The sequence below is a fragment of the Dreissena polymorpha genome, chromosome 5 (genome assembly GCF_020536995.1).
Source record: "Dreissena polymorpha isolate Duluth1 chromosome 5, UMN_Dpol_1.0, whole genome shotgun sequence".
NCBI classification, from domain to species: domain Eukaryota; kingdom Metazoa; phylum Mollusca; class Bivalvia; order Myida; family Dreissenidae; genus Dreissena; species Dreissena polymorpha.
The window spans coordinates 125365785-125380072 of record NC_068359.1 but is presented as its reverse complement, the minus strand read 5'-3'; the positions used below and the strand labels follow the sequence as shown (position 1 = coordinate 125380072).

At 36.5% G+C, this 14288-nt stretch overlaps 1 protein-coding gene across 1 annotated transcript in view; it reads left to right on the top strand.

The window, feature by feature from the left end:
- LOC127882429 (uncharacterized) overlaps positions 1 to 14288 on the top strand; it is a 31414-nt gene that overhangs the window by 5936 nt on the left and 11190 nt on the right. Inside the window, exons 3-4 of the mRNA XM_052431060.1 lie at positions 6017 to 6142; positions 12617 to 13576. Of these exons, the coding sequence (XP_052287020.1) occupies positions 6017 to 6142; positions 12617 to 13576 (1086 nt within the window). The remainder of the gene's footprint in view (positions 1 to 6016; positions 6143 to 12616; positions 13577 to 14288) is intronic.

The window sequence follows — 14288 nt, the reverse complement described above, 5'->3', positions numbered from 1 at the left end:
TCTACATAACCAGAGTTATGGCTTCTTTTTTAGCCAAAAAACAACATTTTTTACTTGTGTAACTTAAACACAAAAAGGTAGCTAGACGGCTGAAACTTATCAAACATAGTAACAAGCATTTGAACGTGCATACCTCAACAATTAGGTACATTTTTATGCCCCCGGTAGGATGGCATTTAGCATTTGAACTGTCTGTCAGTCGGTCCATCTGTCCGAAAACTTAAACATTGGCCATAACTTTTGCAATATTGAAGATATCAACTTGATATTTGGCAAGCATGTTTTTCTCATAGAGCTGCGCATTTTGAGTGGTGAAAGGTCAAGGTCATCTTTCAAGGTCAAAGGTCAAAAAAACAAATCCAAGGAAAGTAACAAGCTTTAAAGGGAGATAATTTCTATTTATCATTTGGTAGGCACAGATCATTTTTACAAGGGAAGTAATATTTTTTTAAAGGGATATAATTGAAAACATAAATAAAATAAATCAAAGCGGTGCAGTATGGGGCATTGTGGGGGGGCATCTGTGTGTTTTACTGACATTTTTCTAGTTTTATGCCGAGTCACATGTATATAATGAAATGTTCTTTCCCTCTAACTGTCTAGGACAGGTGCATGTAACATAGATGTTATCTTTTTTTCATGCACAGATACCCTTTCTTTATCTCATTTTAAACAAACACAGTTATTGTTACATCAACCAGTGTCATGGGTGTGAAACACAGATCAGGGTTTTTTATCTGATTTTGGTGAAAGGGTCTGGTCTTTTTTGAAGGGAAAGAAATCGCCGGAAATGCCAATTTTGGGGAAAATAAGGAAAGTCTTAAATAACCAATTTAACATATTTTACTGTTTTTAAAACAAATTCAAGGCAACAGATAATTTAATTATGCAATATTTTTTCTATTTTCTACACTTGATCAGGTTAACTTATATGTTTAAAGGTTTTAAAAAAAAAAAAATTGGGGGGGGATGAATCTAGGGGAAAATGCACCTGCTGAGGGGGAAAAAATCCGAGGGGAACGGGCAGCTTTTCGGCGGGTCACAAAGAAGGGAAAAAAAACCTGCAGACCCTTGTTTTTGTTAATTGTGTTAAACAAATAAACTGACTTTTGAATAATTCATATTATACAGCTTAATAAGATAATGTTCTTTTCTGTGAGGAGAATTTTGTGTAACGTAGGAAAAATATAGTTTTTGTTGGGGGAAATAAGGCTGAGTTTCCACCTGCAAAATTAAAAAAAAAATGCCCTGAAAGGGTTTTTGGACAAAATATTGTCATTTGTGATGACTATGGGTTGATGCCTTTTTATCTTGTTTATTCCCCATGCTGCCCTTTTTCTACTTTTAATACTTTCTTCTGCCCCTTTGAGCTTTCAATAATGCAGTTTAATATCTTTTATGGTAAATTTATTAAGCATGTTTCCATATTGTCATAATGAATTAAACAAACCAGCAACTATTCAAACTTTATTCAAAACTGTTTATTATTACTTCGATTCTTTGTAAAGTTTATGCATGTGTATTGTATTGTAATTCTACATATATTTTTATCCCCACGCTTTTTGAAAAGCGTGGGGATATTGTGGTTATCTCCGCCGTCTGTCTGTCCATCCGTCAGTCCTGGCCACTATCTCCTCCTACAATATTAGCACTTGAACCTTGAAACTTACACACATGGTAGCTATGAGCATATGAGCGACCCTGCACTATTTGGAATTTTGATCTGACCCTTGGGTCAAAAGTTATGGGGGTTGGGGTGGGGCCGGGTCAGAGATTTTTACTCATTTTTTTAGGTTCTTTTACTATAATTTCTTCATTTCTACACGGATTGTCTTCAAATTGATACTGAACCTCTCTTATGACAATACGGTCAATCTAAACTATGCATGGCCCCATTACCAACCCTGGGGCGCCCCGCCCACATAGGCCATGCCCACCCAAAATTGCATTTTACTATTATTTCTTCATTTATACACCGAGTCACTTCAAATTGATACTGAACCTCTCTTATGACAATATGGTCAATCTCAGCAATGCATGGCCCCATTACCAACCCTGGGGCGCCCCACCCACATAAGCCTTGCCCACCTAAAATTGCCTTTTACTATAATTTCTTCATTTCTACACCGATTCACTTCAAATTAATACCAAACCCCTCTTATGACAATACGGTTAATCTCAACTATGCATGGCCCCATTACCAACCCTGGGGCCCACATAGGCCACGCCCACCCAAAATTGCCTTTTACTATAATTTCTTCATTTCTACTCGGATTCACTTCAAATTGATACTGAACCTCTCTTATGACAATACAGTCAATCTCAACTATGCATTGCCCCATTACCAACCCTGGGGCCCACATAGGCCACGCCCACCCAAAATTGCCTTTTACTATAATTTCTTCATTTCTACACGGATTCACTTCAAATTGATACTGAACCTCTCTTATGACAATACAGTCAATCTCAACTATGCATTGCCCCATTACCAACCCTGGGGCGCCCCGCCCACATAGGCCACGCCTACCCAAAATTGCCTTTTACTATAATTTCTTCATTTCTACACCCATTTACTTCAAATTGATACTGAACCTCTCTTATGACAATACGGTCAACTATGTATGTCAACTATGTATGGCCCCATTACCAACCCTGGGGCGCCCCGCCCACATAGGCCAAGCCCACCCAAAATTGCCTTTACTATAATTTCTTCATTACTACACCGATTCACTTCTAATTGATACTGAATTTCTCTTATGACAATATGGTCAATCTCATCTATGCATGGCCCCATTACCAACCCTGGGGCGCCCCTGGGTCAAACATGTGGCATGGGGATATGCGTCAGCCTCTGCCCCGCTATTTCTAGTATGTTTTCAAAGTAACTTAAAAACCTTGTTTGAAAGAGAATAGATGTATAGATTTATTGATTTTCCGATACATTTGTTTCCAGTCAACTGAACTGGATATTTAAATGGCCTGATCAATGTTTTGGAGAGGTATTGGGAATTTATGACTGTGTTTATTGTTATTTTCCAATCTGATATGGTACACACTTTGCAGTTAAGCCTATTTAGATTGCAATCTTGAATGCAATGTTTCATGATGAATAGAATTGCCACATTTAATGCAATGTTTAAAGATGAATAGAAGAATAGGCTCTAAAGTTCAAGATTGGTTGATGTCAAGCATTCCAGATGATATACTTACTATAATAATAAAACAAATAATTAAGTTTAAAAACAATTAAATAAATGTAAATATGTATCTGCAGGTTTGTTACATTTAGCTTACCAGACCTAGAATTGGCCAAGTTGAGCTTTAGTGATCACCCTGTGTCTGGTGTCCGGCATCGACTTATAGCTTGGTATTACTCTAGAGGCCAAATTTGATCAGAATGTTAATAATAATATGGACAAATTTTTAATATGGGTCATATTTGTCAAAAAAATCAGTCACATCTGAGGCGTAGAGAGGCAGGGGCAGCGGGGCAATTTTTCCCAAGCCCCAACATGAGAGGGTGCCTGAAAAGGGTTCATTGTATTGATGTTGGACTTGCTTTTTAATGCATCGTACCCGGGCGCCGAATACTGGCACTACGCCTGTGATCAGTCACCAAGTCGAATCCAAGAAAAACCTTGTTTCAACTTTTCAAGCCACTATTATGACCCAATCTTGATGGAATTTGGTCAAAATGTTTGACTTGACAATATCTAATCCACGTTCTTATCTGGGTCATGTGTCAAAAATTTAGGTCCTTAGGCCAAATCGTAATACAAACCTTGTAGCCACTATTGATGCCTTTTTTATTATCTTTTTTTTTTTCTTTCTTTTTTTATTCAATATATGACATACAATGTATACATGTATATGGTAATGAAACAAAGTGATACCACGTAGCATCAATAATGTTCAAACATGTTATACAAGATACATGTATGCTAATATATACTATTTGACCTTGTGGTTTCTTTTTTATTAAAAAATAAGTTAACATTTATTTTTTTCTTTGGTTGTTTGTGATAGTTGTTTTAAAAAAAAACAGAATACTTATGAATACATATGAATTGCATAAAGTGGGAAGAAAGCAAACTGGACTTTTTATGAAAGTTTAATGTGTTTCCATTTAAGTTCAAATATATGAAGTGTATCGTTGTTGAGGGCTATTTCTTTTTGTCCCCTACCGGTGAAACCGGAGGGGACTTATGGTTTGCACTCCGTCTGTCAGTCTGTCTGTCAGTCAGTCCGTCACACTTTTCTGGATCCTGCGATAACTTTAAAAGGTCTTAATAATTTTTCATGAAACTTGAAACATGGATAGATGGCAATATGGAGATTATGCACATCATTTCATTGTGTGCCTACGTCAAAAATTCTGGTTGCTATGGCAACAAAAAATAATAATTACTGACCATGGTGGAGTTTCACTGGTAGGGGACCATATTGCTTGGCAATCTCTTGTTAAATTTGAAAAATCTTTAATTTTAAATAATTGATGAAACAGTTCATGGTGGGTGTTTGTTTTCTGCATTTCATGCTGAATATAAAATATTTCATATATATAATAATGTAATTCACAGCGTTATTAACCTCTTGTATTTTGAAGGTATTTACCCCTAAACTGATGTCTAAGAGAGATAGTTTAACATTTAATGGTTGTTTTTCTAGAAATTTTATCAATTGATTCCATAGAGATTGAATATGTTTTTTATTATCTTAATGAAACTTGGTCAGAATGTTAATATTGGCAATATTAAAGTAAAGTCTTCAAGAATTGGTGTCCTTGAACTCAGTCCAGCGCTAGAGGGCCATGATGGCCCCCTTAAATTAACGAGAGCGCCGATGGCGTTAAAAGCATAGGTGCAAGATACAGGGAAGAATGGCGTCACGTGGTATAATGTAGTTCGATATCGCCATCCGCGAATTTCTCAAATCAATAATTTCAAACAATTACCGACTATTTAAATAGATAATCTTTCCATTTACATCAGTGTTTGAAACGCTTATGAAAAATAATTACCCAAGCCTTTCAAAATTTAAGCACGGACAGATCTGTATCGATTCTTTTCTCTATTCTTTTCACAAATGAAAATAGACGCTACCCTATTCGTCTGCGTCAAGAATTTGTCGTAAAACTTGTGGTAAGCGTTAGATGCAGACGTGCACAACAGATTGAGTTCTGAATACAGATTTCTGAATGCAGATTTTTATAGAAACTCCTCACAGCAGTTACTTCCCTTGCTTCGCCCGGTCAGTAACTTCTAGTATAAGGGAGGCCACTGCGTAGGAGATTGAGATTTATAGTGCAGATAGAATTGTTTTACGAACGAAATTTGTTTTAGGTTATAAGAAGAGTTTTTGACATAAAACGGTCTTAGAAAAATTCACTAAAAACAGTGTCAGCAATATTCTTGGAAGAAAATGTTAGAAAAACGTTTCCAAAAAAAATTTGTAAGAATGACCATATACTAAATTAAATAGATATTTCGTCTGATTTTTGATCAGGTAAGGCTTCATAAAGGGCAACCGATGGATGTGGATTTTCAAAATGTGGTATATACCATAGGCATAGGTGCGTAAACGCACCTATGCTAAAAACTCTGGCCATTTTATTATATAAAAAAAATATAGAAATAAAAAACTTGTACATTCTAAAAATCAACAGACAAACAATCAATCATGATCATTACATCATGGACAAACAATTTATTTTGCATAAACCGAATCACAGAGGTCTTTCTGGAGTAATGGATATGGTATCCTTCTATCAACTGGGAGGTCATGGGTTCAATCCCAACTCTGGAAGCGTTTTATATAGATCTCTCCCAAAAATACCGGTACATCCCAGGAAACAGACTAAGAGTGTTTCAATAAGCCTTCGGCTTTCAATGCAACCCAACTGAAATAAATAAGTTTTAAAATAAATATGTTAAAATTAATGGCAGAATAAGCTTGCATGTTTTTGCATCATGTAAATTGCTGTGCAGCTTTCAATATTTCAATGTGTTGATTGCAGGTATTGTGCTGCCAGGTGGAGGCCCATTGATGGTGGGTGTGTCCCATGGCCTGCCCAGTAGCAGTGTCACGCCTCTTCTCACGGGCTCCTCCCCCATCTCCATGCCAGCTCACCTCATCTCACCTGGTAGGCTCACTTGACAATAGTTGTTGCTTGAGACTTGGGCCACACCAAATGTATAAGTTGTTTGTTGGATTAGCTGAACCTTAAATTAGTTCAATAACTGAAAAATAAAGAATTTTAAGGGGGGCCTACATGATCCATTTCATCCCTTTTTTAGCTCAACTGAGCACAACGTGCTCATGGTGAGCTTTTGTGATCACCTTTTGTCCGTCGTACGCCGTCCGTTTGCCTTGTTAACTCTCTAGAGGCCACATTTATTGTCCAATCTTCATGAAATTTGGTCAGAAGATTGGTCTCAATGATATCTTGGATGAGTTGGAAAATGGATACGTTTGCTTGAAAACATGGCTGCCAAGGGTCGGGGCATTTTTCCTCATATGTCAATTTATGGCTATAGTAAAATCTTGTTAACACTCTAGAAGCCACATTTATTGTCCAATCTGCATGAAACTTGGTCAGAAGATTCATCCCAATAACATCTTGGAAGAGCTCGAAAATGATGCCAGTTGGTTAAAAAACATGGCCGCCAGGGGGCTGGGCATTTTTCCTTATATGGCTTTAGTAAAACCTTGTTAACACTCTAGAGGCCACATTTATTTTCCAATCTTCATGAAACTTGGTCAGAAGATTTGTCCCAATGATATCTTGGATGAGTTTGAAAATGGTAGCCTTTGCTTGAAAAACATGGCTGCCAAGAGGCGGGGCATTTTTCCTTATATGGCTATATATGGCTATCGTAAAACCTTGTTAACACTCTAGAGGACACATTTATATTCCAATCTTAATGAAACTTGGTCCGAAGATTTGTCCGAATGATATCTTGGATAAGTTCAAAAATGGTTTTGGTTTCTTAAAAAACATGACCACCAGGGCGTGGGGAATTTTTCCTTAAAAGGCTATATGGCTTTTGTAAAACCTTGTTAACACTCTAGAGGCCACATTTATTGTCCAATCTTCATGAAATATGGTCAGAAGATTTGTCTTATTGATATCTTGGATGAGTTCGAAAACGGTTACGTTTGCTTGAAAAACATGGCTGCCATTGGTGCGGGGCATTTTTCCTTATATAGCTATATATGGCTATAGTAAAATCTTGTCAACACTCTAGAGGCCACATTTATAGTCCGATCTTCATGAAATTTGGTCAGAAGATTCATCCCAATAATATCTTGGAAGAATTAAAAAATGATGCCGGTTGGTTGAAAAACATGGCTGCCAGGGGGCAGGGCATTTTTCCTTATATGGCTATAGTAAACCTTGTTAACACTTTAGAGACCACATGTATTTTCTGATCTTCATGAAACTTGGTCAGAAGATTTGTCCCAATAATATCTTGTTATCTCAGGTGAGCGACTTTGGGCCTGTCAGGCCCTCTTTTTTAAAGTTGTTTTTTCTATTCACTTAAGCCAAGAAATTTGACCACATACATTTAGGCTGTTAATCTTGATTAAACAGTTAATAGTGCAAATGTCATAATTCAATATTAAACTTTAAAGCTTTTGGTAGAATTGTTCAACAAAAAAAATGTACTCAATATATATTTTTAATTCTGAGCTTTTACCTAGTCTTTGATTATAACTTAAAGGAATATAAATATTGTTTTTTATTTTCATGTAGCTGCTTCCTCCAATGTTTTTGGCGGTATACCATAATGTATCTGAACAATTTGTTGTGGCCTAGGTTTAAACTGGTTTTGCTGCCAATTTACTTGCAGTAAAAAGAATAATCAACTAAATTTAAAGGGTTATGTATTGTAATTCAAACTAAAGTGACCTCATATCTTCTGTCATTGTGCAAATATTCATGTAATGATGAGACACGCGTCAATTGGAATAAAAAGTTGTTTGTAACAAGGGATATGTTGTATTTCAAATAAGGGCTATTGATAAAATTGAATGCCTTGTTATAGTTTTTATGAACAGTGTTGTATGCCCCTCTTTAAAGAAGGCGACAAAAAGAAGTCACATTTTCTCTGCATTCATCCAGCTCACTGCTGTATAAGGTTACATTTAAGGGGTGTTGCTGCAGTTTTTCTGATTTTTTTCCATCAAATAGATTTTGTCCAAAATTTATATTTAAGATATACATACAAATAGTATATGAAAAATGAAATAAAAACATAGGGTCACCGGCCTTGTTTTGATTTTATTCACCATTATATAACATGTACTTTTTCAATAAAACTGAAAAATCTCTAATTGCGTAAAAATAATTAATAACCTATGATATCGGCAACTGGTAGATATTATTATCTCCACGCTTTTTTTATCTCCGCCGTCTGTCTGTCCGTCCGTCCTGGCCACTATTATCTCCTACACTATTAGCACTAGAACCTTGAAACTTACACACATGGTAGCTATGAGCATATGTGCGACCAGGGCCCTTGTTTGGCCGTTTTGGGGGCCGAAGTTTGGCTCCATTCCCCCCTTAAAATAGTATACTTTTTTCCCCCTATTTCAGCTAAAAATTCCCCTAAAAAAAATTTTTTTTTTTACTTATACCTGTGTTGCCAGCTGGTATCATGCTATTAACCTTTGATTTAATGTATATTTATGTCAATTACATTAAAATATAGCAATTTTAAGTGTTGAATGGTTGGTGAAAAGATCTTCTAAAGTTCTCCCTTTCGCCGAAAAGGACGCGAAATTCCCCCCCTCTAAGGGCCCAGGTCCCAATCCCCCAAAATGTAGCAAGGGCCATGGCGACGGTGCACTATTCCGAATTTTGATCTGACCCCTGGGTCAAAAGTTATGGGGGTTGGGGTGGGGCCGGGTCAGAGATTTTCCTGCGACTGCGATTCGAAAAAGGCTCATAACTACTGTGTTCCTTCAGATATTGCTTTCATATTTGGTATGCATGTGTATCTGGACAAGACCTTTCCATGCGCATAAAAAAATTACCCCTGTGACCTTAACCTTGAACTTTCTATCAGCTTTCAGGTTTCGAAATCTGCGACTGCGATTCGAAAAAGTCTCATACCTACTGTGTCCCTTCAGATATTGCTTTCATATTTGGTATGCATGTGTATCTAGACAACACCTTTTCATGCGAACACAATTTTGTACCCCTCTGACCTTGACCTTAAGCTTAGGGTCAGTTTTCAGGTTTCGAAATCTGAAACTGCGATTCGATAAAGGCTCATAACTACTGTGTTCCTTCAGATATTGCTTTCATATTTGGTATTCATGTGTATCTGGACAAGACCGTTCCATGCGCATGAAAATTTTTACCCCTGTGACCTTGACCTTGAACTCCGGTCAGTTTTCAGATTTTGAAATCTTCGACCGCGATTCAAAAAAGGCTCAAAACTACTGTGTCCCTTCAGATATTGCTTTCATATTTGGTATGTATGTGTATCTGGACAACAACTTTCCATGTGCATACAATTTATTACTTCTGTGACCTTGACCTTGAACTTGGGGTAAGTTTTCAGGTTTCAAAATCTGCGACCGCGATTCGAAAAAGGCTCATAACTACTGTGTCCCTTCAGATATTGCTTTCATATTTGGTATGTATGTGTATCCAGACAACACCTATCCATGCGCATACAATTTTTTACCCTTATGACCTTGACCTTGAACTTGTGGTCAGTTTTAAGGTTTCGAAATCTGGGACCGGGATTTGAAAAAGGCTCATATCTACTGTGTCCCTTCAGATATTGCTTTCATATTTGGTATGCATGTATATCTGGACAACACTCTATGGGCATAATTTTTTTTACCTCTGCGACCTTGACCTTGGACTTGGGGCCAGTTTTCAGGTTTTGAAATCTGCGACCGCGATTCGAAAAAGGCTCATTACTACCGTGTCCCTTCAGATATTGCTTTCATATTTGGTATGCATGTGTATCTGGACAACACCTTTCCATGTGCATAAAATGTTTGACCCCTGTTGCCTTGACCTTGAAGTCAGCGTTCAGGTTTCGAAATCTGCGACTGCGATTCGAAAAAGGCTCATACCTGCTGTGTCCCTTCAGATATTGCTTTCATATTTGGTACGCATGTGTATCTGGACAAGACCTTTCCATGCGCATGAAATTTTTTACCACTGTGACCTTGACCTTGAACTTAGGGTCCGCGTTTAGATTTCGAAATCTATTATGTGGTTATCTACCCAATCAGAAGAAGTGCAAGCATTTTCATCGGACAATGGAATTTTTCAACAATAAAGCTTGTGTATTGAAAACACATAGAGTTACACAGTAGTGGCGCAGAGAATTGTATTTAGTAGTCAATTGTTTGTGTTAACTCATCTGTGAAATGGTTTAGCTCATCTATCTAATGTTTATACAGGGGATTATAAAATATTGGCGCAAAGGGACACCTGTATATGAGAGAAGAGATAGAATGCAGTCAAGCATAAAAAGCATGAGAAACGCATAGCCTCAAGAATCTTTAAAAGGGCTGAAACTTTCAATTTGTTCAATTACACTTTTAGACTCATTACTGAAAATCTGTCAAAATTTTCAAGTGGGAAAAATGTGAAAAACAATTTAAAGCAAGATGGACTTTGAACAGGCACATCAAAGACAGACATGAAATTCAACATTTTCATTGTTGTGTACAAGATTGCAATAGAAACTTTCTGAGACGCTACTATTTAGTCAACCATTTAACCTCAAAACATAACTTTTCCAAAACAGAAGCAAGAAGATTGCTATAAGAAAGCATGTTCAGCCATCTCATAAGTCATTCCAATGAGGATGACATGTACATAATGGACGTCAGTGAAGTTGATTCAGTATTAGATTTGTTAGGAGAGCAGGATGAGGAGGATAAATTAGGGTATAGTTTTCACTCATTTTTTAGGTTATTTTACATTAACTTCTTCATTTCTACACCGAATTACTTCAAATTTATACTGAACATCTCTTATGACAATACAGTCAATCTCAACTATGCATGGCCCCATTACCAACCCTGGGGCGCCCCTGGGTCAAACATGCGGCGTGGGGATACGCGTCGGCCTCTGCCGCGCCATTTCTAGTTTAAGCTAAGATGCATCATATGCCATTTAATTAAACCACACACTACAAATAAAATGGAGTACACAAGTTAAATTTTAAGAATTTTTTTTTTTTTAATTTGTATGTCACCCATAAAAACATAATTTTTTTACTATTTTAACCACATAACATTTAACAGAGCACTTTAAACAGATATTTTTTGTTTTAATTATCCCTACCGTCTAGACCTCAAATTTCATTTAAAAAAACAGCAATAAGACAAAACCCAAGTACCGGTACATAGATTGTCAGAAATATGCATAAACATTAGAAATTGTTTACAATCTTAACTAGGATCACAACAACTTACCAAAAGACATTAATAAAAAACAATATTTAATCACAAACATAATACCATACAGTATCAAACTCGACCTTAATCATTAATAACTTACATGTTCACAGATTTCGGCATGTTTTGAAGTTTGTGTTTAAATGCTTTAAATTGATAATTGTCAACAACAGGACTAAACTAAAAGAGCTCCAGTATAAAACAAGTATGAAATTAAAGAAAGAAAAAAAGTTTTTTTAAAGTTAACCCCGCCTGGGATCGAACCACTGACAATTGTATTATGAACCAACTCGGTCATTTCTGATGATCCTGATAACAAAAATATTGAGTTGTGATAATAGCATCATCAGTGTTGCTATAAATATATTCTCTGTTAAATAATCTGCAGCAACACCCCTTAACACAAAACAGCTGAAAAATTTCTGTCTCAGCAACACATTGGCCATATATTGTTGCATTTAAATAATATGTATTAATTTAAATATGTAATGTGTTAAACCTGTCTGCCTACCTCAAAGGTCAAGCTTACACATTGTTGTCAGATTTACACATTGTTGTAAAATGTCTGATTTTTTGATAAAACAGCATAAAAATTCCTCTCAGCCACAACTTTCAAGAATTCAAGAAACTTTATCAAAGCATCATTCTGTTCTTATGATAATAAATTACTTGGAAATTTTTTAAAATGGTCTGTTAATGTAACTTACCAGGAGGTGATGTAGTTTTCCCAGTTTGACATCATACATGATGTAAATAATAATATGTGTGCCAGACTTTTATTTGATTGGTCCAAAACAGTCAGTCTTCTTTGCTTACTTGTCCAACTTGGTCAAGACACTTGTTTCAATAATATCTCAACCTTAATGAAGTCTTTGTCCTAAGAGTTACAAAACTGAGCCAGTAGTGACATTTATTACACTAACATCACATATAATTACATTACATTATTTCAGTATGGCTATGTTGGATCTCATGTAAGCAGACGAGGACCTATGGCCCTCCTCTTTTATTGTATTTGATTTCTGGGATGGTTAGTTATTCATGTCAGCAGTAAGGTTCATCATGTTCTGGTTTGCTATAATTGTGTTCTGATGCTATATTGTTAAGCAGTGAACCTCTTATATCTTAACATAGATTTTAGGTATTTATCTTGTTCATGAATGTTCCATTGATATTTCAGGACTCTCCAATGCCGGGATTCCTAATCTGCAGCAGGTGCCAGTATCAGCTCCAAGAAACATTAAAGAGAAAAAGAGCAGGACACACACCACCAAATCTTCCCACAATTCTTCCAATGTAGTAACATCAATTGCATCTTCAGCTAATATTTCAAGCAGATCACAAACAGCGCCTACAAAATCTCGAAACTCAGGCTCCAGTGTTTCATACCTCTCGACTTTTCCCAAAGACTTACAGAAACAAGAATCTTCAGTCAGTAAACCATCGACATTACAACAACAGCAAACGTCCATGTCAGCGTCTGGACTTGTAAAGGAAAACTTTCCCCCTCACCCATCCAACTTTGACCCACTAGAAGCCTTGTTACTCTCCCCTACAAAGAAACTACACGATAAACCTGTAACAGTTACGGAATCTCTGCCCTTGGATGTGATGGGAAAAGAGCAAAAACTTTTTCAGCCATTTGTTTCGCGAGAATCAATGGATCTTAACCCATCATTTTCTGCGGACAGTTTTTTGTCGCCTGTCAAATCAGGTCATTTGCAGGGTTCCGGAGATATGGATTTGTTATTGTCAACGCCTCAGAAAGTTTTCCCCAGTACCACTGAAAACTTGTTCACATCCATAGCCACGCTTTCAAAGAGCTCGTCTTCAGAAGGAAAAATGTTCAGCCTCAGCCTCAGTCATCAAGATGGTCTCATATCACACCCTTTAGATAATAGTATGGACATGGCAAGTCTAAAAGCACTCTCAAATAGAGATGACATCAATTCTAGCTCCCACTTTTACCCAGGTCTGATGGACCCCTTGAATATTTCTCCAAAAGCGTCATCACATATGATGAAGGATTTCCCCTCTAACATGGACCTCTCTACTGATTTGAAGTCACATTCAAATGTTCCAGTGGAGTTTGGGCATCCTTCTGTCACCTCTCCAAAGATATCCCCAGCTTTACCCACAGGTGACTTTATATTATATTTCATCAATAATCAGTTTTCTGTTGAAAATTTAGTAAAACAATCGTTTTGAACCCTTATTTAATTAAGCAGCCAGTAATTCCTTATATTGACTATTTCTATAGATGTTCATAGATAAGTGCTACAGTTTTCTTATTAAAACTAGTTAATTATGAATGGAGCTTAACCTGAAATGATTTCAGTTAATTATCTTAATCCTTAAAAAAATACTTAATGATCCTAATGGACTGCTTGGTTAATGATTTATATGATCCAAATTAATATGGAATGTTACGCCAGTATTTTACTCAGTTTGGTTATTAAACATCCTGGCATATTGAACTACCTTTTGCCAAATATTAAATTTTGTCATTACTTGCTTATTTGGTTAGTATACTCCACTTCATCATTTCTTTACAATTTTGTCAACAATTGTTTTCTGCGACTTTACATTGGGCCACAGTACTTTCTATCTTTAAAAAAAGAGCAATTTAATTTTTATTTAGTGTGTCAGATAAAATTCGGATTTAACAATGAAGTTGGTACATTAAGGTATTCACGGCCATTAATCACTCGCGCCACCTCTTTTTTGAGATGCATTAATAAATGAGCCAATTCAACTTCCGAGGTGGCGCTCAGGCCCGGATGTTTTGAAATTTAACGGATAATTTTACAGGGGGATTAGGTTTAATATGGTTTTCAACACATTTCGCAATA